This window comes from Pseudorca crassidens, chromosome 8 (genome assembly GCF_039906515.1).
Source record: "Pseudorca crassidens isolate mPseCra1 chromosome 8, mPseCra1.hap1, whole genome shotgun sequence".
NCBI classification, from domain to species: Eukaryota; Metazoa; Chordata; class Mammalia; order Artiodactyla; family Delphinidae; genus Pseudorca; species Pseudorca crassidens.
This window is the reverse complement of record NC_090303.1, coordinates 27,955,262-27,983,079: the sequence shown is the minus strand read 5'-3', so window position 1 is coordinate 27,983,079 and position 27,818 is coordinate 27,955,262. Positions and strand designations below refer to the sequence as shown.

The 27,818-nt window shown below is 36.5% G+C and overlaps 1 protein-coding gene across 1 annotated transcript in view; it reads left to right on the top strand.

Annotated features, from left to right (window-relative positions):
* SEMA3E (semaphorin 3E) overlaps window positions 1–27,818 on the top strand; it is a 266,959-nt gene that overhangs the window by 149,699 nt on the left and 89,442 nt on the right. Inside the window, exons 2-4 of the mRNA XM_067746088.1 lie at window positions 3,283–3,443; window positions 18,883–18,942; window positions 21,658–21,777. Coding sequence (XP_067602189.1) covers window positions 3,283–3,443; window positions 18,883–18,942; window positions 21,658–21,777 — 341 coding nt within the window. The remainder of the gene's footprint in view (window positions 1–3,282; window positions 3,444–18,882; window positions 18,943–21,657; window positions 21,778–27,818) is intronic.

Below are 27,818 nucleotides of genomic sequence, written 5' to 3'. Positions count from 1 at the left end.
TCGTAAGTGAAATGAAATTTCTTAACTTACTACCTAAGACATGTACATGATATTCAATTTTATGTATCCAAACATACCTCGGCAGCAACTTCCTCTGAGGTGGTATGAATGAATCAAAATAAATTAGCTCCAAAATTCCTGATAACCTAAAAGTATTCCCTGACCCTGTAATCATTTAAATATATGAAAAGTAATAAATGAATATTTTAACTACTTTTAGGCAAGCTTAAATAAGGGTCGTGGGATACGTAGACTTGTTCGTTGATCACTCCCTCCATTTGTTAAGATTCCAAAAAATATAGATGCAGCACTGTACTTTGAAAGGCCGTAAAATATCTGTGGTTGGGTTTATGTTTTTTCAGCAATGTATTATCACCTCCATTTCAAAAATGCAACTTAGTCAAAGAATTAATCATTTTGAGTGTACAAGGGTGATTAACATGTGAGGAAACCAATCTAAAGAGGTTAAGTGGTTGTTCATAGTTACTCAGGTAATTAATGGCGAAGCCAAGACCAGAACCTGGCTCTTCAGATTCTCAGCCTACAGGACTTTCATTATGGCATATACATCTGTTGTACTTTAATTCTCATTTTTTTTTTTTTTGTAATTTGAGTGATTTTTCATTGTAATAGTATATAGCTGTAGGATGATCATTTATTCTCTGGGCACCTGAGTTTCTTCATAAGTAAAATAAAGGACAGTGGTAATTCAGACGGTTACACTGTGGTTGTTTACTGTGGTGAAAAAAAATTGATACATGTAAAGGCTGTAAGAAATGAACAGTTAAAAAATTTGCATTTGTTGAAATCTTTCCCTTTGCATTTTCCAGTCTACATCTCCACAGGAACATGAGTTCATCTTTGTGGTCTCGTGGGATCGACTTCGTCATAGCGATGGGAAGATGGGTCAGAATAAAATTTGATTAGAAGAAAATAAGACTGATGGGCCAGTAGTTAGTCTCTATTACTGACAAAGAAACAGGAGCGATGACCTTTACACTCTTAAAATTATAGTAAGCATAGTATGCATTGCAGGAGTTGACAAGTCATAAAAACAAGTAGAAGTTTTGATGTCTGTATCTCTATTTATATACAGAGGTAGTGAAGTCCTAATGACTCATTGGGAAAAAGCAAGGTCATTCCATCCCTAGATGGAATTCATTTATGGAGTGCCTCCTTTACTGGTTGAGCTGCCTCTCTTTCCAATTCATACTTTTAAAAATTGGCACTGACTACTCCACTGTGGCAGCACTTTAGGGTAGCGCCCTCATGTTTCATTCCTTTCCTGGCTTTCTCTCATTTTCCAGCCAACTTATTCTTCTAAGCTTTGTACAGTACTGTGTTTGGTAAGTCTGTAGTTTAGAGACCTGCTAATTCTAGCTAGTGTATAACCATTCTTTGAACAGTTGAATCTTTTCAGATAATGATTTCACCATGCATAAAGCTTGAGGAATTATAGCAACATACTAGAATAACTGGGGAACCTTTTCTGGAAAATACTCCACTTAGCAGCCCTGTTGTAAAACCATAAGTGAATACATGTGAAGACGAAGTGCAATGGCAGTGGAGAGCTCTGATTTATATTTTTGTTATAGTATTGAATCCCTAAAATACACATCTCTGTTTGTGAATGCCTATTTAGGAAGGAAAACAGTGTGATTCTACCTTGACAAAATTACTGAGTGGGAAAAATTTGTCTTCCAGGATTCAAGAACGCCTAATCTCTCAAATTCCTATTTTCATCTTCCCTAAATAAAGCACCTTATTATTATTTCCATCTGTCCCTCAAAACTTTAAGTTCTTTGTTTAGGTGAATGGTCAAATGATTCAGTATCACAAGTTTTACCTTTATAAATGATAATTTGATGTTAGCAAAATTGGTTGTTTTAACTAAAGGTTTAAATTTAGCCCCATTCCACAAAACTTTGTACATCAACAGTTTCAGAGTAGACAAATAGAAGTTAATACATTCATAAAGAGGGGAAAAGATACTTCATTTCTCTTTTCTCAGAAATAGGCAGTGTAAGAGTGGACAAAGTGCTATCGATTTTCATATTTCATACTGCTGTCTGGGTTTGAGTGTTCTAGTTACCAGTATTTCACCTTCTTTGTCAGATGCATTAGGAGCTGACCTTTGGGAAATGAAGTTATCTTCTAACTTGTCAATATTTCCAAGGAGCCTCTTTAAGAAATCTTCAACATGCAGGGTTTCGTATTAATTCTCTCTCATCCTCAAAGGCTCTCACATTATCATTTACCAACCTTAAGTAGTGAACTGCCATATGCAATTAAATAGCTTCAACAAACAAACAAATACACACATATGAGAGGTTTGCCAGATTCTGGCTTTCTAAAATTAAATGTCTGTTAACTAAAACAAATAATTTGTAATTTCTAAAGTAGGGATGAATGCATAAACACCAGCCCAAATCACAGTGGTAGAAAGTAGATCCCCATCAGTTTTAAAAGTCATTCCCACTGTACTGAATACTACCACATTAACAACACTGATAGTTTCCATTCTTGGACAATTTGATTTTGGACATGACTTTCAAAACCAGTTTCAAGTGGAAACATTTTTTCTGAGTTGTTGTTCATCTGGAATTAACTGGACTTGCTTTGGGAATATTTATTGTAGAATTGGGATTTTTGTTATACATAGAAAAGTAAATATAAAAGTCATAATGGAATGACTTTTCCGTGTAGCACTTTACATTAAAGTTTGTGAAAAATAATTCTTTCTGTATTTAAAAACGTAGGATATTTACCTTACCTATTAAGTTGAATCAAAGCTTTTCAATTAATAAACTTATAAAAGATGTTAATTTGTGCATATCACAACTTATTTCCATTGTACTTTTTTTACACACTGAACAAATATTTAAAATTTTTTTCCAGTGTTATTGAATTATAGTTGATGTATAATGTTGTATTAGTGTAAGGTTACAACATATTGATTTGATATATGTACATATCAAGAAATGCTTACCACAGTAAGTTTAGTTAATATCCATCACCTGACATAGTTAGAATATTTTTCTGTTGATTCGAACTTTTAAGATGTACTATCTTAGCAATTTTCAAATACACAATTAAGTATTGTTGATGCACTATATATTTTTAATCTTTTTGAGTAATAAATTTTAAAGACTTTGTATTTATGATAAAATGAATGTTAATTGCACAGTATTAATAGGTATGAAAATAGAGCCATGAGAAGAGTGTTATAAAGGTATTTATATTTTCTCTTGTGTTTAGTGTACATTTTGTTTTGTTTTTCAGAGCTCTTGGATCTAAACAGAACGTCAGTCTTCCATAGCCCTTTTGGATTTCTTGATCTCCAGACAATGCTGCTGGATGAATATCAAGAGAGACTCTTCGTGGGAGGCAAGGATCTTGTGTATTCCCTCAGCTTAGAACACATCGGCAGTGACTATAGAGAGGTATGGAAACAGCAAACTATATTTCAGGAGAGAAAGAAAAGGAGTCAGGGAGATAGCTTCTTGCGTGGGTTTTACTTGGACTAGATTTTTCACTGTCTTGGCCATTTCACATTCTGAGTGATAATATTATTGAAATAAAATATTCATTAAAATCATTTTGAGAAAAAGTTACAAATGATGGAGAATGAACTTTTCTAGCACAGTACAGATCTCTGTGTCCCCAGAAGACTTCTGATTGGTGCACTCGACGTTTCTCTTGCCTGATGGCCCTTGTCACCACACCCACTGTCCTGACACCTGGGTTTGGAATATGCTGATTTAAAGTACCTTTAGGCCTTATTACTCCAGAAATCCCATCCTGAAGAAATACGGATGTGTGAACTCAGTATAGCTAACTCATGTATTTCTGTTGGTAAGATCACTAATTCAGGTGGATCCTTTTTAAACCTGAAGGATTAAAGTATTAAAATAGGCGAGCACCCAACTTTTCTGAGAAAGATTAACTGTAAGAAGAAAAATGGTTCTTATAATCTATGCTTATAGAGTTGAATTGAGGTAATATGTTTCCAGAAATATTGATATATCAACCTTATATAAAACATGCAGAAATATTTATAGACCATAGGATATCTTTGGCATAAATGTATTACATAATACATTTTCTTTATAATTTACTTATTTATTTTTATGTTTGTCGAAATGTATGATGTCCATATTTTTTAAAGGCATTTTTAAAAAAATGTATCAGAAAAAGCAGCATACCTTCATCCCTGACAGTTCCTCATCTCTAGAGGAAATCATGTAAAACTCTCATTTCTTCTGGTTCTTACCTCCATATGTCTAAATAGCATTTGTGTACTGCTCTTCCTTGGTATTGTTAATTTTAGATAGTATCTGTTGACTTTCTGTAAAGGAAGATGAGGATTTTAGCTTTCTTTTCTTGCAGTACCGTAGCTAAAATATCTGCACTATTTCACCAGCAACCCCTACTCATCTGCCTGGTCATCTTCCCAATAGAGCTGTACCACAACTTTCAGCTAAGTAATAACTATTTACATTATTATAATTGGGAAAATGGATCACACTTCTTCCCGCCACCCCAGATGAAATATTTCCTCTTTGTTTCATTTGCTTAGATTACTTTTACTCATTTTTCACCAAACTTTCTACCAGAGTTCTTATACTCCTTTTAATATTGTAAACCGTATGGCTTTCCAAATCAGTTTTTGGTTTTTAAATGAGATGCGTCCTTCCTGATTCTCTTGTCAGCCCAGAGTTGAATGCTGGAGCATCCCCTCAACCTCCCACTTGTGTGATATTCTTTCGTAGTTTAGTCTGACATTTTACTGAAACACACCTTCAATTAGCTTGCTGAAGAAAGATCCAAAGTAAACTTTTGAGGTATTTTTAATGTTTAAAAATAATATTTTTCAGACTCCACACAGAATTGATAGATGCATGTAAAATTCTAGAATGAAAATCATTTGCTCTAGAATTTTGAGGATAGTGTTCCATTGTTTTCAGACTTCGAGTATAGCTGCAGAGAAGTGCGATACCATTCTAATTTCAAAATTTTATTTATAAGCTGTTTCCTGCCACCCTGTTCCCCTAATCCTGTCCTCATGCCCTTCTATGTTTTAACATTTTCTCAAATTTTCTTTAAGGTTTGATCTGTTTTTTCATTCACTGTGTTGAGACACAGTGGGCCTTCTGCAGGGGAAAGCCTTGGCCTTCAGCTCTGGAAAATGTTATTATTTCTTTGATGTTTTCCCTTCTTTTCCATTTTCCTCCTGACTCTCTTTCTGGGACTTCTGTAAGGCAGAGTTTTGTTCTCAATTGTCTGGCCTGCTGTTTATTATACAGACATTGAACGATTTCTCCTGATTTCACCCACACCCACCCCTTTTCCCATTTTCAGAAGAGCCCTAGACTTCTAATTCCTGAGAATTTTTCAAGTTCTTTTTCATGAATCAGCTTGTTTATTGGCTCCCTTCACCTTGCAGGCATTTAGATTTCAGCTTTTCTCATGTGGAAAGCCAGTCAACACCTGTCCATATGTTGTAGAACTTCCAAAATGTTGCTCATATTTCTTTGGCATCTCCATCAAGTTCTATTTGTCCTTTTTGCATTATGTCCTTTGGCTACTATTGTAGTTGCAGGATGAAGTGGAGACACATAATGTGTTAAACTCTTTCCTTTTTTTTTTCTATCACCCTTAATTTTATTTTCTCTGCAGTTCTCAAAAGAGATGATTGCTCTCTCTCTCTCTCAATGTCTATCTAAAATATATATTGTAAAATTGTATATTTATATATATAAAACAAATATGCAATATTTGTATTATACACACACATCATTTTGGGGGATTTTTTAATTGAAGTATTGTTGATTTCCAATGTTTCAGATGTACAGCAAAGTGATTCAGTTATGTATATATGTGTATACATATATTCTTTTTCAGATTCTTTTCCATTATAGGTTATTACAAGATACTGAATATAGTTCCCTCTGCTATACAGTAGGACTTTGTTGTTTGTCAACTTAATATATAGTAGTTTATATCTGCTAATCCCAAACTCCTAATTTATCTCTCCCCCCACTGCCTGTCCCCTCTGGTAACCATAAGTTTGTTTTCTATGTCTGTGAGTCTATTTCTGTTTTGTAAATAAGTTTATTTGTGTCATATTTTAGTTTCCACATATAAGCGATATCATATGCTATTTGTCTTTCTCCGTCTGACTTCACTTAGTATAATAATCTCTAGGTCCATCCATGTTGCTACAAATGACATTATTTCATGAGTAATATTCCATTGTATATATATACTACATCTTCTTTATCCATTCATCTGTTGATAGACATTTAGGTTGTTTCCATGTCTTGGCTATTGTAAATAGTGCTGATGTGAACATTGGGGGGCATATATCTTTTTGAATTGGAGTTTTCGTCTTTTCCAGGTATACACACATAAATCTTTAAGACCATCAAGGACCTCCTTCTTCCAGACAAATTCAATGGATTTTCCTCTCCCTTTTTTGGATGGTCATTTTCCTCCTAACTGTGGTGTTCACCACGTGGCCCCCTTCTTTTTCTCTTGGGTAGATCATCTGCACACTCCAGTTCTTTGAAGGAATAGCTAAGCCAGGGGTGGTTAGAATGGGGGCCATGGAATAATCTCTGTTATGGGATGATTTCCTGCCCCCCAACCCCTAATTCATATGTTGAAGCCCTAACTCCCAGTCCTGAGAATGTGACTTTAAAGATGTGATTAAGTTAAAATGAGGCAATTAGGGTGGGCCTAATCCAGTCTGACTGGTGTTCTTATAAAAGAGGAAATTTGGATACATTAAAGAGACATCAGGGATATGTGCTCATAGAGGGAAGGCCATGTGAGGACACAGTGAGAAGGCAGCCATCTGCAGGCCAAGGGGAGGCCTCAGAAGAAACCAGAGGTGCCAACACCTTGAACTTGGACTTCTAGCCTCCAGAACTATGAGAAAAGAAATTTCTGTTATTTAAGCCACCCAGTCTGTAACATCTTGTTATAGCTGCCATAGCAAACTAATCAAATCTCCATATTAACATTATAAGTATGTGAATATGGAAAGATCCTTCAAGGGATCCGACACCCAGAAGATTAAGAATCTTTGCATTAAGGAAGTAGTTCTTAAATTGTTGTCCTGTCTGGATCCTGAAACTCTCATCGAGTGGGTCCCTGAAATCCACATTTATGACACGCTTTCTAGATGACTTTTATGTACACAAAATCTCATAACAGTTTTCCTGAGCCCTCATTTCCTATGTGGAACTAAGGCCAGGAGTTAGCAGCTTCCCACTTTAATGTGATTCTGCTTTAGAGTAGGGGAAATTGAATAACCTACTTATCCTTGATTGTTTTGGCCTAATTGTACCCTGAGGGCTTTAATGCTAGAAAGACTGCTTTAATGGAGGAAATGACCTGTGAAGACTATATAAGGATAAGAAAGCTGGAGAGTGATGAGTATTTATGAACTGCATCTTAGGGAGCTAAATAGAACAGTAGCTGGCTGTTGAAGCTTCAGGGTTCCATCCAGCAAGGATGTCAAGGAAAGTAGCTACACAAATTATTAAATTGAATAACTTTGCTGCATTCAAGGGTAAATCCTTGTTTTGTGGGGCCTGAAGTATATACAGTTTGCTGGGCCACTTCAGGAAATATAATTCAAACTTAAATTTCAAAATTGCTAACACCCCTCCCAGGGCCACAGAAGGGCTGGGTACTCGTGAGGAATTCTGAGAGGTAAGCTACATTAACTCTGAGGTGACTTCACCCCACCTGCATTTGTTATTTTGTACTTTTCTTGCCTATTTCCACAGAATGATTAGCAATAAAACTCCACATAGACTTTCTGCATTTATTTTCAGTAACAGCAGAGTTAGACAAGGTCTACTTCATAGACAGTCTGTTTAAAAAAAGTAGACTTAAGAATGAGAGGGCTCCCCTGGTGGCGCAGTGGTTGAGAGTCGGTCTGCTGATGCAGGGGACACGGGTTCGTGCCCCCGTCCGGGAAGATCCCGCGTGGCGCAGAACGGCTAGGCCCGTGAGCCATGGCCGCTGAGCCTGCGCGTCCGGAGCCTGTGCTCCACAGCGGGGGAGGCCGCAGCAGTGGGAGGCCCGCGTAGCGGGGGGGGAAAAAAAAAAGAATGAGAGTTGGTGCCTCAGTGCTGTCCAGGCTCTGCAGATGTGATGTTTCTGCTTCTTGGCCAAGTTCTCCTCCTGTCTTTCCTGGACCTTACTCCTTCAATGATTTACCTGTTATTATATCTTTAATCTCTCCTGCTTTATCTTTGGGTTTCTTAACCTCAATACTGTTAACATTTGGAATAAGTCTAGGTTGGAGCAGAGAGCGTCCTGTGCCATTGTAGGATGTTTAGCTGTATCCCTGGCTTCTATCCAATACACTCCAATAGAATGCTGCCCCTGCGTCATGATAATCAAAAAGTCTCCAGACACTGTCAGATACCCCCCGGGAGGCAGAATTACCTCAGGTCAGACCACTGTGTCTAGCCCATCATTTTATAAGCAGGATACAGACCTCTCATTTAAAAAGTCCCACCATAAACATATATCTACTTGGTGCTACCACATCCCTGCTTCTTCCCCTGGGATCAGTCACCTTGGAAGAGTAGCCAAAGCCCATTTTCCCCACTTTCTCACTTTCCATTTATTTCTTAGTTTTTAATATCTTTTAAAATGTAATATGTGGGGCTTCCCTGGTGGTGCAGTGGTTGAGAGTCTGCCTGCGGATGCAGGGGACACGGGTTCATGCCCTGGTCTGGGAAGATCCTACATGCCGCGGAGTGTCTGGGCCCATGAGCCATGGCCGCTGAGCCTGCGCGTCCGGAGCCTGTGCTCCGCAACGGGAGAGGCCACGACAGTGAGAGGCCCGCGTACCGCAAAAAAAAAAAAAAAAAAGCTATCCATGTTTAAATTGGCTTTTTGGCTTTTTTTTTTTGGCCGTACTGCATGGCATGCAGAACTTCCCCAATCAGGGATCATACCCATACCCCCTGCATGGGAAGCACGGAGTCTTAACTGCTGGACCACTGGGAAAGTAAAAAATCTTCTTCATTAAATTTCCTTTCAGTCACTACTTAATTTTAAAATTATCATTCTGTATTGAGGAAGAACTTCCAATCTAGATCATCTGAAAAGGAATGTACCTGTTTCTTCTCATATTCTCCACCCCCAATTTATTTATACTTAGTGCAATATCAAGATGTGGCCAAAAGAGATAATGAAAGTTTATTATGTTATTATTAAATTCTCTAGTTAGCAGCTGTACACTCAGCAATATTAAATGTTTTTTGTTTTTGTTTTTTGCGGTACACGGGCTTCTCACTGCTGTGGCCTCTCCCATTGCGGAGCACAGGCTCCCGACACGCAGGCTCAGCGGCCATGGCTCACGGGCCCAGCCGCTCCGCGGCATGTGGGATCTTCCCGGACCGGGGCACGAACCTGTGTTCCCTGCATCGGCAGGCGGACTCTCAACCACTGCGCCACCAGAGAAGCCCTAAATGTTATTTTTACATGATGCGTAGTTATTTGAACTTCAGTCTGGTGAAATGTAATTTGAGTTAAATCTAAGGAGATTTAAATATATGCATGCAAAATTAATGAGTTACGTTTTTTTAGCGTTAAACATGTAATTCAGAAGAAACTATGTATGTTAAAAATATGATCAAGAAAGGGAAGCAAAGGAATAAATACAAAACATCCTGGTATATTGCTAGCATTTAAGGAGCATTTAAGAGTAAAATTTACACAATTATTGAGTAATTCAAGCAATTCTTAAAAAGAGGATTTAAAAAAACTTTTCCTGTGACTCTAAAATATTTCAATAATATATGATAATATTTCAAAATGGTAAATAATAATATTAATTAGTAAACCAAAACTAGTAATGAGTTAAAAATCCCTCTAGATATTACACAAAGTAAAGTTTTTTCATATAGCACCTAACAATTATTGAAAACATTTTTGTGCTGTTTTCCATATTCCATGAGAAAAATTTATTTCCTAATTCATATTTATCAGGTTTATTTGTATTACCATAAAGAAGCATCAGCCATGGTACCTTTATTTGTGTTTCTTTATTGGTTGAAAGTTTGTCTTCATTCTTTCTGATCAACATTTCATTTCTAGAATGAGATATAATGGATCAACAGCTACATTTTTTTTTTGATATTTGACAGAAAGAGCCAACAGATTATTTTTTTGTTTTATTTTAACTTATTTCCATTTGCAGATATTATAAGACCTTTTGAAAAGTAGCAGAATGTAATAGCAAAGAACACGTTTTATAGCCAGATTGCCTGAACTCCCGTATCTGGTCCAGCACTTAGGCGATGAGTGATCTTGGTCAGCTTATTCCATAGCTCTATTTCTCAGTTTTCTCATCTGTAAAAGAGAGATGATCATAGTATTTATCTCACAGCTTTTATAAGACAGTTTATTGACTTATTAGTTGCCTAGGCCAGTGCCTGAAACATAGTATTATCCAAATATTTGCTGTCATGGTTATTATCTAAACAAGACATAGAATCAGCACATGATTCCTATGTGCTGCCATTTCTAACTGAGGTAGGAGAGTACTGCATATTTTTAGAGATGATTCAACTAAGTTCTAGAAACAGTCATGGAGATACGAAGTATGCAGAGATGAATAAAACAGTCCCTACCCTAAAATATTTCTAATGCAATGGAGAAGATACATACATACACATCTGTCACAGGTAGCACAGTTTGAATAGAACTATAACAAAGGCCCAAGTAAAATGCTAAGAAAGTATACAGAAGCTGGGAGTTGAGGTTTCCTGGAGGAGATATAATTTAAAATTGGACTTTGAATCGTAGTTGGAATTTTGATTCACACAGATAGGTAGTGGGAACAGAGAGAGTACAGGGAAGAAGGTCAGACATTTTAGAGCACTTTGAAGTAATGACTTGGCTGAAGTAGATAGGTGAGTTGGGGCCTGAGGGTATCAACAGGGTAGAATGAGAGTTAAGGATGGAAATGGGGTTTAGACCAGATCCTGAAGAATACCGACGGCTGTGTTGTTGAAACTGAATCTTCTAGGCAATGCAGGAGCCAGTGGGAGAGTCTGAATACGTGTAAAACACAATCAGAATGGTAGTTCAGCATGATTGCTTTAGCAGCAGCATGTTGGGTGAATGGAAGGAAGAGGAGAATAGGGCCATGAGGCCAGTAAGTAGCAGTTAGAACTTAAAACCAGGTTCGCTTGTCTTAGAAGCCTAAGGTCTTTCCACCACGTCACAGTGTTGAGAACCAGGCTGCTGCTCTGGTGTGAACTCCGCGTCTCCCAAGGTGGTCTTCAGTGTACTGTTAGTTCTGCCTTTTGTCATGAGGTGTTTCTTTCCTCTTGCTTCTTATTCCCTTTGCATGACTAACGTTTACCTTCGTAATGGTTAAGAGACTAGTGGAACAGTTAGTGGTTGGTGACAGTAGTGGAGGAAAACCACTGACAAGTGCGAGAAAGAACTGTCTCCCCTTGTTAACTTTTTTTTTTTTTTTTTTTTTGCAGTGTTGCAGATGAAATCTTTTAATTTCCTTTTTTTTTTTTTAAACATCTTTATTGGAGCATAATTGCTTTACAATGGTATGTTAGTTTCAGCTTCACAACAAAATGAATCAGTTATATATATACATATGTTCCCATATCTCTTCCCGCTTGCATCACCCTCCCTCCCACCCTCCCTATCCCACCCCTCCAGGCGGTCACACAGCACCGAGCTGATCTCCCTGTGCTATGCGGCTGCTTCCCACTAGCTATCTACCTTACGTTTGGTAGTGTATACATGTCCATGCCTCTTTATTGCTTTGTCACCGTTTACCCTTCCCCCTCCCCATAGCCTCAAGTCCATTCTCTAGTAAGTCTGTGTCTTTATTTCTGTTTCACCCCTAGGTTTTTCATGACATTTTTTTTTTTTCTTAAATTCCATATATATGTGTTAGCATACGGTATTTGTCTCTCTCTTTCTGACTTACTTCACTCTGTATGACAGACTCTAGGTCTATCCACCTCATTACAAATAGCTCAATTTCGTCTCTTTTTATGGCTGAGTAATACTCCATTGTATATATGTGCCACATCTTCTTTATCCATTCATCCGATGATGGACACTTAGGTTGTTTCCATCTCTGGGCTATTGTAAATAGAGCTGCAATGAACATTTTAGTACATGACTCTTTTTGAATTATGGTTTTCTTAACTTAACGGCAAAGTTGAGTTCCCCACGAGGCTCCGGTATTTCAACCACAGGTGAGGGACTAGATTGTCCATCTCCTGTCGACATAGCCCCTTGCAATCTGTGCACATTTGAGAAGTACTGAGATTCCTGAAAAACAAATCAAAATTATTCTCAGGGAGGTAGCAACAGTAGTTTGAGGTATAAAATCTTTCCTTGTTTCATTTCATGAAGAAATCAAAAGTGGAAATGTTTGTTTATTTAAGCTGTATTTTATAGGAAGTCATAAAACATTCCATATTTAGTAATAAATATTCACTTTAACAAATTTTCACCCCTGGCTTTCTCCAAGTTTCTAAATTTCAGCTTTATTTTTCTAAAATTACTCTCACCACCATTATTTTAAGCTAAAGTTACACTACTTAATTTGGATATCTCTAAATATAACTCAGTCACTTCTGTTTGTAAAAATATTTATACTTTTCTCGTTTACTCAGCTTTACTGAATCCAAGGTGAAAAATAATGCTTGAATTTTAGAATTTAATTTTTTTAAGTGAGAGAAAGGCATTAAAATCTAATTTGCATATAAAATGGCAAATGGTATTTCACATTAATGATGGCAATTTAGTAAATTTCATCCATTAAAAAGGGCACACACAAGGCCGGAAATGTTTGTGTCATAATAATAGTGTTCTAATTCAAAAGCTTTGGATTATAAACATTTCAAGAACAAATCTTGTCTATAGTCCAAAAGATTATAATTCTGGTATACAAACTACTTGAATAATGACAGCCATTGTAATTAAGTATAAAAGCATAAGCAGTAAGGATAACGTGTCAGGTTAAAACTACCATTTATAAACCATTAGGCCTCTTTTAATGTGTTATACTCAATCTATTTTCTTGATTTTAATGACATTTATAGGACCTTTCATTAAAATACACATTGATGACACTGGTACTATATATAGATATAAAATAGATAAAGAAAGACTAAAATATAAACAAACGTTTTTCATTAGAATAATAGAATTAGGAAGAGAATATTAGATGAAGTTATAATAGTGTCTTAATCACTTAAATGTATTCCAAAGAAGAGAGACTTATATTACCTGGATCATTTTATTTAATTTTTTTCAATAAAAAAAGAAATAATGTTTTTTAGACAGTTAAATTATTGCTTCTTTGTTCATTTGTTTTTGCTCTCCAAAATCTCTGAGTGTCCTAACATCTTGTAACAATAGCATTGTTAAATCCTTAATCCTGGTGTAATTAGGAGACTCAGTAGGGAGTCCGGGTAAGAATTACTTTGTAATTTAATTTTTATTTTATTTTTCTCCTTTGAGATATGCAAGCATAGTAAATGGCCTGTTAAAGTGCATTGGAACAATTAAATTATATTGTAGGAGTGTTGTGATGAAATGATGTGTATTTAACCTTCTGCTTTTTGTACCTTTCTCGGTGCAGAGAATTTGGAAGTGTCATTACAACCCTGTTGCTTAACTGCCTTTAAAAATGTTTTATGCAGAACAAATAGCTTAATTTTATGGGTTTTTGTTGATGCTATACTCTGGAGCAGAACCAAAAGGCATCCTTACTGCCAAAACAAATGAGGAAAATCATTTCCCTTACTGTCTTGGCAGAACATTTGTACGTGATGGCTTTAAAATAACTTTTGATTTCCAGTGAGATCATTCTCTCATCTTTTCTCACCTGAGTGGACCTTTGAATGCAGTCCTGAGCCTGTTAAATTTTGTTAAAAAAAAAAAAAAAGAAGAAAGAAACCAAAGCAAACTAATGTATAAACAACAACAAAAGCAAAACTTGAGTAAATATATAATGACATTGTTCATTTGGAGAGTTCCCCTGTGTTGCACTTTAGTGGGGAGTGTTCATAATTTAATCTTCTACCTCTCTCCCTTCCATGGACCCAGAGTGATCTGGTTAACACCCTTTTCTCTACCCTCAGAAATCCTGCCAGTCTCTCAAACTTGCTAAATCCTGCAGGATTTCCTCCCTGATTAGACTGGAAAGTTACTTGTCTCATTTATTTGATACTGCTTGCAGCATTTTCATGTCAGTGAATCTATATCTCACACTTTATTGTAGGATCCTTTATTGAATTGACTTTTTGAAGAATGTGATAAAGAAATGTTGACTGATACAAGTCTGCCAATAGACAATGAATGAGCAGGGAGTGCATTTAAGGCCTTATGCCAGGTAGGCATTTTAGGGCTGGGGCAATAAGTCACTGCCTTGCCCTCTGTAACTTATAGCCCTAATAAGAGAGCTGAAGTTGAGTACACATATCATTATAGTCATAGATAGAAAACGTAAGAAAAGCAATATAGAGGATCAAAGGAGGGAGACATACTATCTGTTGAAAAAGTTAATCAGGAAACGTCTTCTAAGACGTGCCTGAAATAATGATTTCATTATTCCTAGAGCAACTGCCACTATTAGGTTTGCTGCTAGAAACAACACATGTTCTGGCAATCCTAGAAAAGCCATGTATTGTCTTCGCCACCACATAATATATGATATTTTGTTTGTGTCAAGAACTGTGAAGGATCTGAAATTTTACCTTGCTTTTAAGACAACAAGTTAGCCTGTCATAGTTTCATTGATGCTGGCAGAAGACAACGCCTGGGCTAGAGACAGAGGACTCTGTCACTCACAGGACAGCAGGTAGCATGAGCCTCGTGTTTCCATCTTGTCTTTTCCTCCTCAAGTCCCATAGGGGATGGGCAAAGCAGCCTAAGTAGACGCTGTACACGCAGTGAATTTGTGTCATACCCGCTTTACCAACCTCCAGCTCAGAAAACTCCCAGTCTTACAAGGGATTTGCTAGCAAAGCTGTCCAACCTTTGCCCAGAGGGAGACATTATCTTTATTATCCTGGTCAGGAAACAAATCTTCTATTTGCCCTGAAGAGAGATTCTATCTCTGTCTTCCAAGGCTCTTTGAAAAGATAATGTGGAACAAAAGCTGTCAATAAAGTATAGGAATCCTCTAGAGAATTGCCCCCCAGACAATATGTTCAAATAGTCCCGGAAATAATCCTTATGAAGCAATGATTGAGGAGAATGAGGTAATACGTTGAGGTTGTTGTATTGTCTGGATACTATTTCAACATTGAAAAGCTGAACTTTGGTATATTTTTCCAAGGAATTAGTTATCTAATACTTTGAAATTGTAGAACTATGATTTAAAGAAGTCACCGTTTTACATAATGATGAAAAATGAATAAAAAAAGATGCTAATATTCTAAGAAGAAAAGTGCTGCATCTCATAAATTAAAGGTGTTAAGAATATAAAAGCATTATTCTGCTCTACTGGTGAGGTATTCTCCGATTTATTCATGTCGGTAAGCAAATTAGTCATGAAAATCTTTCCAATGATGGATGATCCTAAAATGAATTTGTATTTTGAATTTGTATTTACACACACATATACCTTCTAGCATATCCTTTTGAATAATTTATGCATCCACAGTAAAATTATAATTCCAAAACCAAATTGAATCTCAAATTAGAATAACTTTTAGAAATCATCTGAGAAAACCTACTGCTCAGTGCCTGAATTTTTTCCAAAATAAAGGATAAGTGAAGTTTATCAATTCTACAACTTCACTTCCAGAATCCTATTGTCAAGTGGTGTTGGTAACCTCCCTCAGGCTGATGTTAAGCCTGCAGTCGAACCTGACATTGTCTTATTTATGTGCTATCTTTCCTGAATCATATATGATCCACTGATAGATCTACTGCTATAATGAAGAACATTGATTCTAGGGTATTCTATGTGTGCTTTGGACTTTTTAGTTGGTTTTCTTTTATATCCCTACTTTTTTCCTTTTATCTTTTTTCTATGTTGCAACATAACAAAAAGCGCTTGTGTTTTTATTTGAAAGTTTATATACTGCACTGTGAAAGCAAAGGAACACATGAATGCTGACTATTGTTAGTAAGAAACTTCAGGGGGCTCATTACACTAATAATAGCATCAAAGTAATGTCATACACCTATAGTTCAAACCCTAGAGTGCTTACTCCTATGATAATAAATTTAGTCATAAAAGGATCATCAGAATCAAATGCCATTGTCACCACTTATATAAATCCCCAATATTTTTCATGTATCAGGGCCTGGATTTGACTACGTAACGTGTGAGTTAAGTGACAAACCTCTTCCCCATCTAGCATATAAATACCTAACCTGATATTGTATGGGACACAGCTTTTTTAAAAATCTTAAATTTTGACCGTATTTGGGATTCAAACATGTATATCAGATTTCAAAAACTAAAACGTCTACAGGGGCCACTCAGGTAAAAGAAAAGTCTGAAGAGAATCAGAGAGTGCCTGTCCCAATGAAGGAAGACTTCAGACTCAACTCCAGAAGAATGGTGCCACATAGGAAGGCATGCCTGTTGCTTGCCTTTTAGATTTTTCTAGAGACATTGTACACCAGGGCATGTAGATCCAAGGCACAGGCCTTTGGAGGCAATGAACAAAAAACTATAGGGGGTTCTGGTGAAAGTCAGCATCGCTCAAAATAGAATTCATCATCGCTGACCAGCAGAGTCCATGAAGATGATGCATTAGCATGAGAAGGCGATTCCATGGAATTCAGAAAGAGACACAAGAAAGGGAGCCGATTGAGCTTTTTCAGTCAGGGGAGGAGGAGTGATTGATCCAGCAGGTGAGGGGATAAGCTATTAACCTGGAGGCTTTTAGATCTTGAGGCACAGGAAGCATTTGAGAACTTACCAGTTGCTACAATTACTTAAGGGAATTGTATACCTTGGTTCCCACCCATAGATCTGCACTGTAGGGTTGGACAGAGAAATATGCATTTTTTTTAAAAGAAGCTCCCAAATAGTACTTAGGTAAAGTTCTGGTAAGGATTAAATTAAATGTTGAATCTGAAGTGCTCAGTACAAAAGTTAGAAAGCTGATAATGCCAAGTGTCAGTGAGGATTGCTGGTAGAGTATAAACGTGTCACCATCCTGGAGAGCAACCTGACACTACAGTAAAACATTAAATGTATGCTTCGCTAAGACCCAGTAATTCTGCTCCTGGTTATACATACCAGTGGTATTCTTATACAGATCCCAGAGGGACGTGTACAAAAATGTGCTGCTGCTTTTGGTGGGGGGGGGGAGGGAGTGGTTCTTGTCAATAAAGTACTTTATTAAAACAAAACAGACTATTGTGGTAAGAAGCCTTTTCCCAAAGTAGCTTATACACCATCACTTGTGGTGTAGTCACTGCAACTGAAATGAGCTGTTCATGGAGATCATAAACATTAAACTGATTCCTCTAGGTTTTATTGGGAGAAGATGTGCCGATGTTTGCCGTGGTGGAGTTTTGGAGACAATTTGGGTGTCCTCATTGGGAGAGTAGAAGAGGGAGTATGGGGGATCCATACCCCAAATACTACAAAGCCGTTAGAAACAACAGACTGTGTGTATACATAGGGCTTTGTATAGGGGTCTTCAAAACCCAGTTCTTAGTATAAAAGATGAGAAAGACTTTACATAAATTAAAATATACCATTTACATAAATTAAAAAATGCACAAAAAGCAATATACACTTTATAAGAACATATGCAAACAACAGAAAAACTGTTAGTCTTCCCAGGAACAATTTACAGTGATTGCCTCCTGGAGGGATGCAGGGAGAACATGGAGGGGGGAAGGGAAGGAAATAAATAGATAATTAAAATAAGAGAGGGACCTTTTGAGACCAATGATAATAATGAGCCCTCAGTTGCATAGTATAACAAACTCAAACCTCTGCACATGAGTTTATAAAGTAGAAGAAAGAAGAACTAAAAGTTCTTGCCACGCTGTCTGGCACATGGTGTGATTAATCTATCATTTAAGCAAAAAGAGGAACAGAAACGGTCTGAGAAAAGAAAAGGATAGAGAAAACCATTTCTTGCATTCCCAAAAAAAAGTACTTAATGATTTCTGCCTGTGGTCCCAGCAGAGTGCTAGGCACTATCTGAGATGAAAAAGAGGTATTTGATATATTCTCTCTTCAATGAAGAAACCAACAAATTTGAAATACAACGAAAATTTCCCGAAATCCAGTGGGAAACTGGTAGAGTTAAATTATGTTTTAAAAATAATCAAAGATGTTTGTGGTGTATTATGAAGTGATACATTATAAACAAAGGATGAATTATAAATTCATTCATTATAAATCCTTTCATTCTTTTGTGCACAAATGTTATGGAGAGTCCACCACACCAGGTTCAGTGCTAAGTGGTAGAAATGCAAAGGGAACTTAAGGAGGTTCCTGGCCTTTGGGGGTCAGACAAGTTCGGGAGAGAGATTGGACAGCAGAGATCACAGTAGGTTAAGTGCAGAGCAGTGCTGGTTGAAGTATGGGTGACCTCTAAAGGCCTGAGACTTGAGATGAACCTTCAGAAAGATTAAAAAAAATAATAAGTAATAATAAAGTTTAGCATAAAATAAAAGCTAAAAGATAAGTGCCTTAATTTGGCAAATAATGCCATAAAGAAGATAAAGTCTTGCTTGATCTTCTCAAAGAAGGAAGTAGAACCAACAAAAATAGAACAAAATAAAATGTATTGAATTGCAGAAGAAAAATGAAATGGTTTTTCCGTGTGGTTTATTTTTATATGCAGTTGCATAACAGTCCATTATCTTTTATTCCAGATACACTGGCCAAGTACAGCAGTAAAAACAGAAGAATGCATAATGAAAGGAAAAGATGCCGTGAGTATTATTCATTGTAAATTAAACAAATCATCAATTATAGTCATGGTCAGTGACAAAAGACTGAATCTCTAACCTTTTATTTGCTCTTAAAACACATATATGCAATTCATTTCAAGAATAAATATCTATCTTTCTCTATATCTATAGATATATATATTGATATATACATATATATCAATATATGTGCACACATACATACATGTATATATACACACGTATACGCATGCACATATGATATATACATGTACATGTATATACATATACATGTACATGTACATTTTCTATATATATAATATATATAATTTCTATATATATAATTACTTAAAAATTAATTTCAGTGTAGAGGTAGAGTAGGGCACCAAGATACCATCTAGATCTTGGTTTTATTTTGTCTTATAATATTTTAGTCAACTCAGATTTATAAATTCCTTCTAGTCAGGCTTATCTCCTATGTACTGGGGACAAAAATAATTTCAGGTAATTTCTTAATTTGAGGAAAAGCTAAGCACCGTCTTTGTGAGATTTCATCTCACCCTGATTAGTAAATTAGAAACAAATGAAGAAACTAAAGGAGAAAAAACAAAAAACTTGAAAGAAGATGGCAAAGGCAGTAAACATGCTTTATATATTCCACATGTTTTGAGGATGTCTCCTGCTGAAAGAATCAATATTCTCTCCATAATCAATATATCTCTCCATAATCAATATATCTCTCCATAACTTCCCTGCAGCATGTGAAAGGGAAGAGGTGGTCCAGCAGCAGCAGCCCTGCCATAGTTGCTAACACACGCGTACACGGGTGAAAGGACTTTTCACGTGCTAGGAGTAGCTGGCCGACGACACAATTCACAGCTTTGGAGGAAGGCATGCACAGCTCCTTTTGAAAGTTAACTCATCCTTTTTTTCAGTAAGAAAAAATAATACCATGTAGAAATCTAACACACATTATACCAACTCCTGATTCTAACGGCAAAGGGATGAGTCAAGACATTCTTGCTGGCTTAGTCTACAGCGTGATGCTGAGTAATTGAACACATTCACAGGCTGTGTCAATCTAAGCCCACCCGAGCCAAAATGTGGTCTAATCGGCTTACTCAAGCTGTGACAGTTTCAAGAGAGGAGAAGCAGGTGCTTATAGCAATATGAAAATAGGATATTAGATTTTCCCAACTATACGGGTCATATACAGACTAGGATGCTGCATGAAGGGGAAATTAAAGGAATAAGTCTATCGGTGTGCCCCAGATAATCGGTTCAGTAGTGTGTTACTTGTTCTTACCAAGGGAATGCTCTATTCTGAATCACTTACGATGAGATAGGTCTGCTGGCTTTTTCATCCTAATACTGTTGTATGAGAGAATTTAAAAGTCAGAATCTGACCTTATAAAACATAATATGTACTGATTATTGCATGTACTAATGCCAAAGTGATATTTAGCAATAAAAGGGTTTAGTATTTCTCTCATAATTTAAATGAACTAGCAGTACCTGCTTTGCCAACAAGGTATTTGCTAAAATTAATTTAGTCAAGTTTTGTCTGAAGTAATTTTAAACTTGTTTTCACTCAGCATACTCAACTAATGACTGATCTATTAAAAGTTTGTTACACATGGAGTGTGTATCAGGTACTGGGTTTGATTAACTACAGAATACAAAGATGTGTAAAATCAAGATTCTGTCCTTGATACGATTACAGTTGAATCCCATTATGGGCAAACTAGAGCTCTGGGGCCGAATGTGACCTGCCATAAATGAAGTTTTGTTGGAACACTTCCATATACATTCATTTTTCTGTTGTCAACGGCTGCTCTTATGCTATAGCTGCAGAAGTAAATAGTTGCTGCAGAGACCAGATGGCCCATCCAACTAATTATATTTAGTCTCTGGTCCTTTATAGAAAAAGTTTGCTGATCTCAGGACTGTAATCTTATAGTAATAGGTATAAAATGTTATTTTTGTCAGTTAGCTTTCTATCTGTTTACTTGAAAATTCTCTATGAAAGTACTTTATATGAATTTATGAGTTTGAAGATATGACTTATTTGCCCAAACATCAAAACTCTGTAGTGCCCTAAGGTCTGCATATACATCAAGTATAGTTGATTTACAATGTTGTGTCAGTCTCTGCTGTGCAGCAAAGTGACTTAGTTATACACATGTGGACCTTCTTTTTTTAATATTCTTTTCCATTGTGGTTTATCACAGGATATTGAATATAGTTCCCCGTGCTATACAGTAGGACCTTGTTGTTTATCTGTCCTGTATAGAATAGCTTACATCTGCATATGTTCCCTTAAGCTTAATGAAGCTTTTTCTAGTTATTTGTTTTCTGACTTTATGCTGATTCATTGTTTATATGAAATTTTAAAAAATAACAGGTTTGGGAAGAATTTAATTATTTAGTGAAACATATTGCCATGTAAATATACCTGGATAGATTTCTGAACAGTGCTTTTTCTAAATTCCTCATGTACTAGAATACATGAAAATGATACACTCGCATTATTAAATGTAATTCATACTTCGCTGTATTGGTCACCTCCGTCTCTTCTTCCACTGGTCCTTGTCTTCTTTTCATCTGCCCCCTTTGCCTTCTCTAACCAAGCGTGGGTTATACATGAGATTTCTAGGGCTCGGAAAAGCAATAATCAGAAAAGAACTAAACATATTCATTACAGTAATCAATTTCTTTTTTTTTTTTTTCCTGCTTTAGAGTGAGTGTGCAAATTATGTTCGGGTTTTGCATCACTATAATAGGACGCACCTTCTGACCTGCGGTACTGGAGCTTTTGACCCCCTTTGTGCCTTCATCAGAGTTGGATACCATTTAGAGGTATGATGATTTCATTCATTGCTCTCAATGAATTATCAAAAGTAATGCTTAAAAGAACTTTGTTTTAAAAGAAAGGTTGTGGCATTTCTTCCTACAAAAGAGAAAAGCATTTGTGATCTTCTGATTAAGCTTGCTTGAGTCAGATAATCGATCTCCCTGGGGCTTTAAAATTCTTGCCAGCTACAAAATCTGGGAACCAATTAATTCTTTATGTATTCATTCACTGAAGAATTTCATTTACTTAATTTGTCTGCTTAAAAATATTTCTTAATATCAAACTGTGTTCTCTGTTGTCTTCTTATATAAAATTTTATTGGTGTAAGTGCCAAACTAGAATGAATACGTATATATATGAACATATATATACAAGCATATATGAAAATAAATTACTACCTGCAGTATTTTTTAAAAGACATGCAAAGGCTTGTTGATCCTGTAATGACTCCTTTTCTTGGCCAGGTGAGGTGGGAGAGGTAGAGTTGGGCTGGGGGGAGATTGCAAACTGACTTAAGATAAACTTTACTTGATGAGAGCTATACATGTCCTCCCCTGAGACCCCACTACTAGATGGTATGGTATCCTGAAAGCAAATCCCAACTGAATTCTGCCACATACACCACATTATATTTACTAACAAGCAGGCTTGACATTCAGTCATATAAGCTGTTTCAACAAACTGGGTAAACTCTCAGCTTTGGTTTATTTAGGCACATTTTCAAGCACCTTACATCAGTTTCACTGTGAATAAGCATACTGAACAATATACTGATGTCAGGGTCTGTTACCTTCCCTTGTCGTCAGAAGGCAGAATCCTGCACAAGATGGGACACAGATAAAGCAGAGCTCTGGATGATCTATAGTTAAGCAGCTAGACTCTCTCTCTCTCTCTTTTTTTTTTATTCAAGTATAGTTGATTTACAATGTTGTGCTAGTCTCTGTTGTGCAGCAAAGTGACTCAGTTATACACATGCGGACCTTCTTTTTTTTAATATTCTTTTCCATTGTGGTTTATCACAGGATATTGAATATAGTTCCCCGTGCTATACAGTAGGACCTTGTTGTTTATCTGTCCTGTATAGAATAGCTTACATCTGCTACTCCCTTGATTCTTGGACCCCATTTATGAAAGGGCAGCAGTGACTATAAAATATTTTCAGCTACCACATATGAAGAGCAACATTCATTTCACTAGTGAAAAATTATTTCTGATATTCCTGATACTAGTTAACACACATGTGCACACACAATTAGCAGTATCTGAAGTGCTCACTCTAGCTGCCTTTGGAGAGTGCCCCTGATTGAGGCACTTCAGCTGTTAAGCATCCTTATAGGCAGGATTTTTGATTAGCATATTTTAAATGTTAACTAACCACCCCTAGTTGTAGATTAAACTTAAGTAGCGTACACAAACACATCACAGTATATTTACTAAATTATTTTAAAGAAACAATGCAAGTAATATAATAGGAGAACATTAGAAGGCAAGTAAGTCCAGTGCAAAGTCAGAATATTTACATATATACAAATATACAAAGTATACATATGTATATACATATGCATATGTACATATGTGTATACAAACACACAGGTATACATAAATACAAAGTCAGAATATATACAACTTGTGTTGCAGATTTATTGGTGGCAGATCCTCTCAGTTTTCATTTATCTGAAAACGCCTTCATATCGTCTTTATTTTTGAAGGATATTTTCCCTGGATATAGAATTCTGGGTTAACATTTTTTTTTCCTTAAGCGTCTCAGAAATGCCTTATTGTCGTCTAATCTCTTTCTCATGTAGATTTAGGTTTCATTCATGCTGATATTATCCTGTTTGTAACTGCTTTATCTTTCAAGATTTTCTCTTTGTCTTTGGTTTTCAGTAGTTTCTCTGTACTGTGCCTATGTGTGTGTGGTGACAGTGTTGGAGAGATTGATATTTATATTTCTTGGGATACTAAGATTTTTGGATAAAGAGTATATGTTTTACACCAAATTTTTGGCCATTGTTTTTTCCAAATAATATTTCTGCCTCATTCTCTCTCTCCTCTCCTTCAGGGACTCATAAAAAGATAGATAGACAGACAGACAGACTGACTTTTGGGCAGTGTCCCACAGATCACTGTGATTCTGTTCATTCTTATTCAATCTTTTTTTCCTCTGTTTTTCAAGTTGGATAAATACCTTTGATTTATTTTCCCTTTCTTCTGACATCTCCCATATGCTGTTAAGCCCACTCCATTAATGGTCCATGTAAATATTGTTCTTTGCAATTCTAGAATTTTCATTTTGTATATTTTCCATTTCTATCCTGAGGGCTCCCCCATATTTTTATTTATTATGACTCTATTTTCCTTTAAACTTTTGAACATATTTTAATAGCAGTTTTAAAATCCCTGTGTGCCCCATTTGTGATAAAAACCCTGCAGAAAGTAGGCATAGAGGGAACTTTCCTCAACATAATAAAGGCCGTATGTGACAAACCCACAGCCAACATTGTTCTCAATGGTGAAAAATTGAAACCATTTCCTCTAAGATCAGGAGCAAGACAAGGTTGCCCACTCTCACCACTCTTATGCAACATAGTTTTGGAAGTTTTAGCCACAGCAGTCAGAGAAGAAAAGGAAATAAAAGGAACCCAAATCGGAAAAGAAGAAGTAAAGTTGTCACTGTTTGCAGATGACGTGATACTACACATAGAGAATCCTAAAGATGCTACCAGAAAACTACTAGAGCTAATCAATGAATTTGGTAAAGTAGCAGGATACAAAATTAATGCACAGAAATCTCTTGCATTCCTATACACTAATGATGAAAAATCTGAAAGTGAAATCAAGAAAACACTCCCATTTACCATTGCAACAAAAAGAATATCTAGGAATAAACCTACCTAAGGAGACAAAAGACCTGTATGCAGGAAACTATAAGACACTGATGAAAGAAATTAAAGATGATACAAATAGATGGAGAGATATACCATGTTCTTGGATTGGAAGAATCAACATTGTGAAAATGACTCTACTACCCAAAGCAATCTACAGATTCATTGCAATCCCTATCAAACTACCACTGGCATTTTTCACAGAAGTAGAACAAAAAATTTCACAATTTGTATGGAAACATAAAAGACCCCGAATAGCCAAAGCAATTTTGAGAACGAAAAATGGAGCTGGAGGAATCAGGCTCCCTGACTTCAGACTATACTACAAAGGTACAGTAATGAAGACAGTGTAGTACTGGCACAAAACCAGAAATATAGATCAATGGAACAGGATAGAAAGCCCAGAGATAAACCCACACACATATGGTCACCTTATCTTTGATAAAGGAGACAGGAATGTACAGTGGAGAAAGGACAGCCTCTTCAATAAGTGGTGCTGGGAAAACTGGACAGGTACATGTAAAAGTATGAGATTAGACCACTCCCTAACACCATACACAAAAATAAACTCAAAATGGATTAAAGACCTAAATGTAAGACCAGACACCATCAAACTCTTAGAGGAAAACATAGGCAGAACACTCTATGACATAAATCATAGCAAGATCCTTTTTGACCCACCTCCTAGAGAAATGGAAATAAAAACAAAAATAAACAAATGGGACCTAATGAAACTTCAAAGCTTTTGCACAGCAAAGGAAACCATAAATAAGACCAAAATACAACCCTCAGAATGGGAGAGAATATTTGAAAATGAAGCAACTGACAAAGGATTAATCTCCAAAATTTACAAGCAGCTCATGCAGCTCAATAACAAAAAAACTACCCAATCCAAAAATGGGCAGAAGACCTAAATAGACATTTCTCCAAAGAAGATATACAGATTGCCAACAAACACATGAAAGAATGCTCAACATCACTAATCATTAGAGAAATGCAAATCAAAACTACAATGAGATATCATCTCACACCAGTCAGAATGGCCATCATCAAAAAATCTAGAAACAATAAATGCTGGAGAGGGTGTGGAGAAAAGGGAACACTCTTGCAGTGCTGGTGGGAATGTGAATTGGTACAGCCACTACGGAGAACAGTATGGAGGTTCCTTAAAAAACTACAAATAGAACTACCATATGACCCAGCAATCCCACTACTGGGCATATACCCTGAGAAAACCATAATTCAAAAAGAGTCATGTACCAAAATGTTCATTGCAGCTCTATTTACAATAGCCCGGAGATGTAAACAACCGAAGTGTCCATCATCGGATAAATGGATAAAGAAGATGTGGCACATATATACAATGGAATATTACTCAGCCATAAAAAGAAACGAATTTGAGCTATTTGTAATGAGGTGGATGGACCTAGAGTCTGTCATACAGAGTAAAGTAAGTCAGAAAGAGAAAGTCAAATGCCGTATGCTAACACACATATATGGAATTTAAGAAAAAAAAATGTCATGAAGAACCTAGGGGTAAGACAGGAGTAAAGACACAGACCTACTAGAGAATGGACTTGAGGATATGGGGAGGGGGAAGGGTAAGCTGTGACAAAGCGAGAGAGTGGCATGGACATATATACACTATCAAACGTAAAATAGATAGCTAGTGGGAAGCAGCCGCATAGCACAGGGAGATCAGCTGGGTGCTTTGTGACCACCTAGAGGGGTGGGATAGGGAGGGTGGGAGGGAGGGAGACGCAAGAGGGAAGAGATATGGGAACATATATATGTACAACTGATTCTCTTTGTTATAAAGCAGAAACTAACACACCATTGTAAAGCAATTATACTCCAATAAAGATGTAAAAAAAAAAGTGAAGTATGAGGTAGCTGTGAATGGAGAGTAAATAAATTACAAGAAATTAAATTTCTCTCTAAAAAAAAAAATCCCTGTGTGCTAATTTTAACATCTGGGTTACTTTAGGTTTGCATTGACTGTTTTTTCTCTTGATGATGAATCATATTTTCTTGTTTCTTTGCATGTCTAGTAATTTTTATTTTGTACTGAACACTATAGATTATATACTTTAATTCTTGATTCTGAACTCTGTTACCTTTGAAGAGAGTCTGTTTTTATTCTAGCAGACAGTTTACTTGGCTGGACTCACACTCAAAACTACCTTGCAATGGGCAGCATCCACGCATCTCTTGTAACTTTCCAGCCACTGCTTTTCAGGGTCTGCTTGCACATGCAGTTCAGGTGTCAGCTAAGGACTTGGGAAAGAGTATATACACAGATCTCAGGGCGCCTCCTTCAGTTTCTGGATATGCCTTCTCACTTTTAAGTTGATTTGGTACCTTACCTTTCTGTCCTATGCCTTTCCAAGCTAGAAGGTCTCTAGCTTTCTGCTTGAGTTCTAGCCATTCCTCCCCACATGAATTAGGACATTCCTTGAGTGAAAAACTCTCCAGTCTTTGTCTGCTCTTACTGAATCCACTGCCTTCAAATAATTTTTTTTGTACTTTTTTACTTAGTTAATCATCATTATCTGTGGGAGTTAGTTCAGTACAAGCCTCCTTGTCATTAGTAGACGTGGAACTCCATGTAGTTCACCTTCATATACATAATGTTGAATATTTTTCTCATGTAATTATCTTAATATTAGGTCTGATTAAAAACATATTTTGAAAAAAATTCTGTGTGTGTCATAAAAGGAATATGTGGTCAGATGATAATAAGGGCAGTGAGAGATTTATTCCCAAAACTCCATTTGGAGGCTTGATAAAATTTCATATGAGGGAATGAAAAATTACAAATTGTTATAGGCAAGGAAAACGTTTAAAAAACACAGAGATAGGCACATATAGAATAGGTTCACAGACATTAGTTGCTTGGGAAACAGCAGAAGATAAAGCTGGGGCAAGTTGGTGGAGGATGTTGATGCTAGACAGTGGCATTCTGTAGGTATTTCTAAAAACAGCATGGAGACTAGGAAGGAGGTTGAGCAGAGTGTTTGATTGACATGTCATTAGTAATATTTAGCATTGATTCAAGCAGAGAGGGATGAAAGGCAGAGAGAAATTAAAGGGAACTATTATAAGAGTCTTCGTGAGAGATCATGAGGATATTTGAGTGTTGTCACAATAGCAAAGGAAAG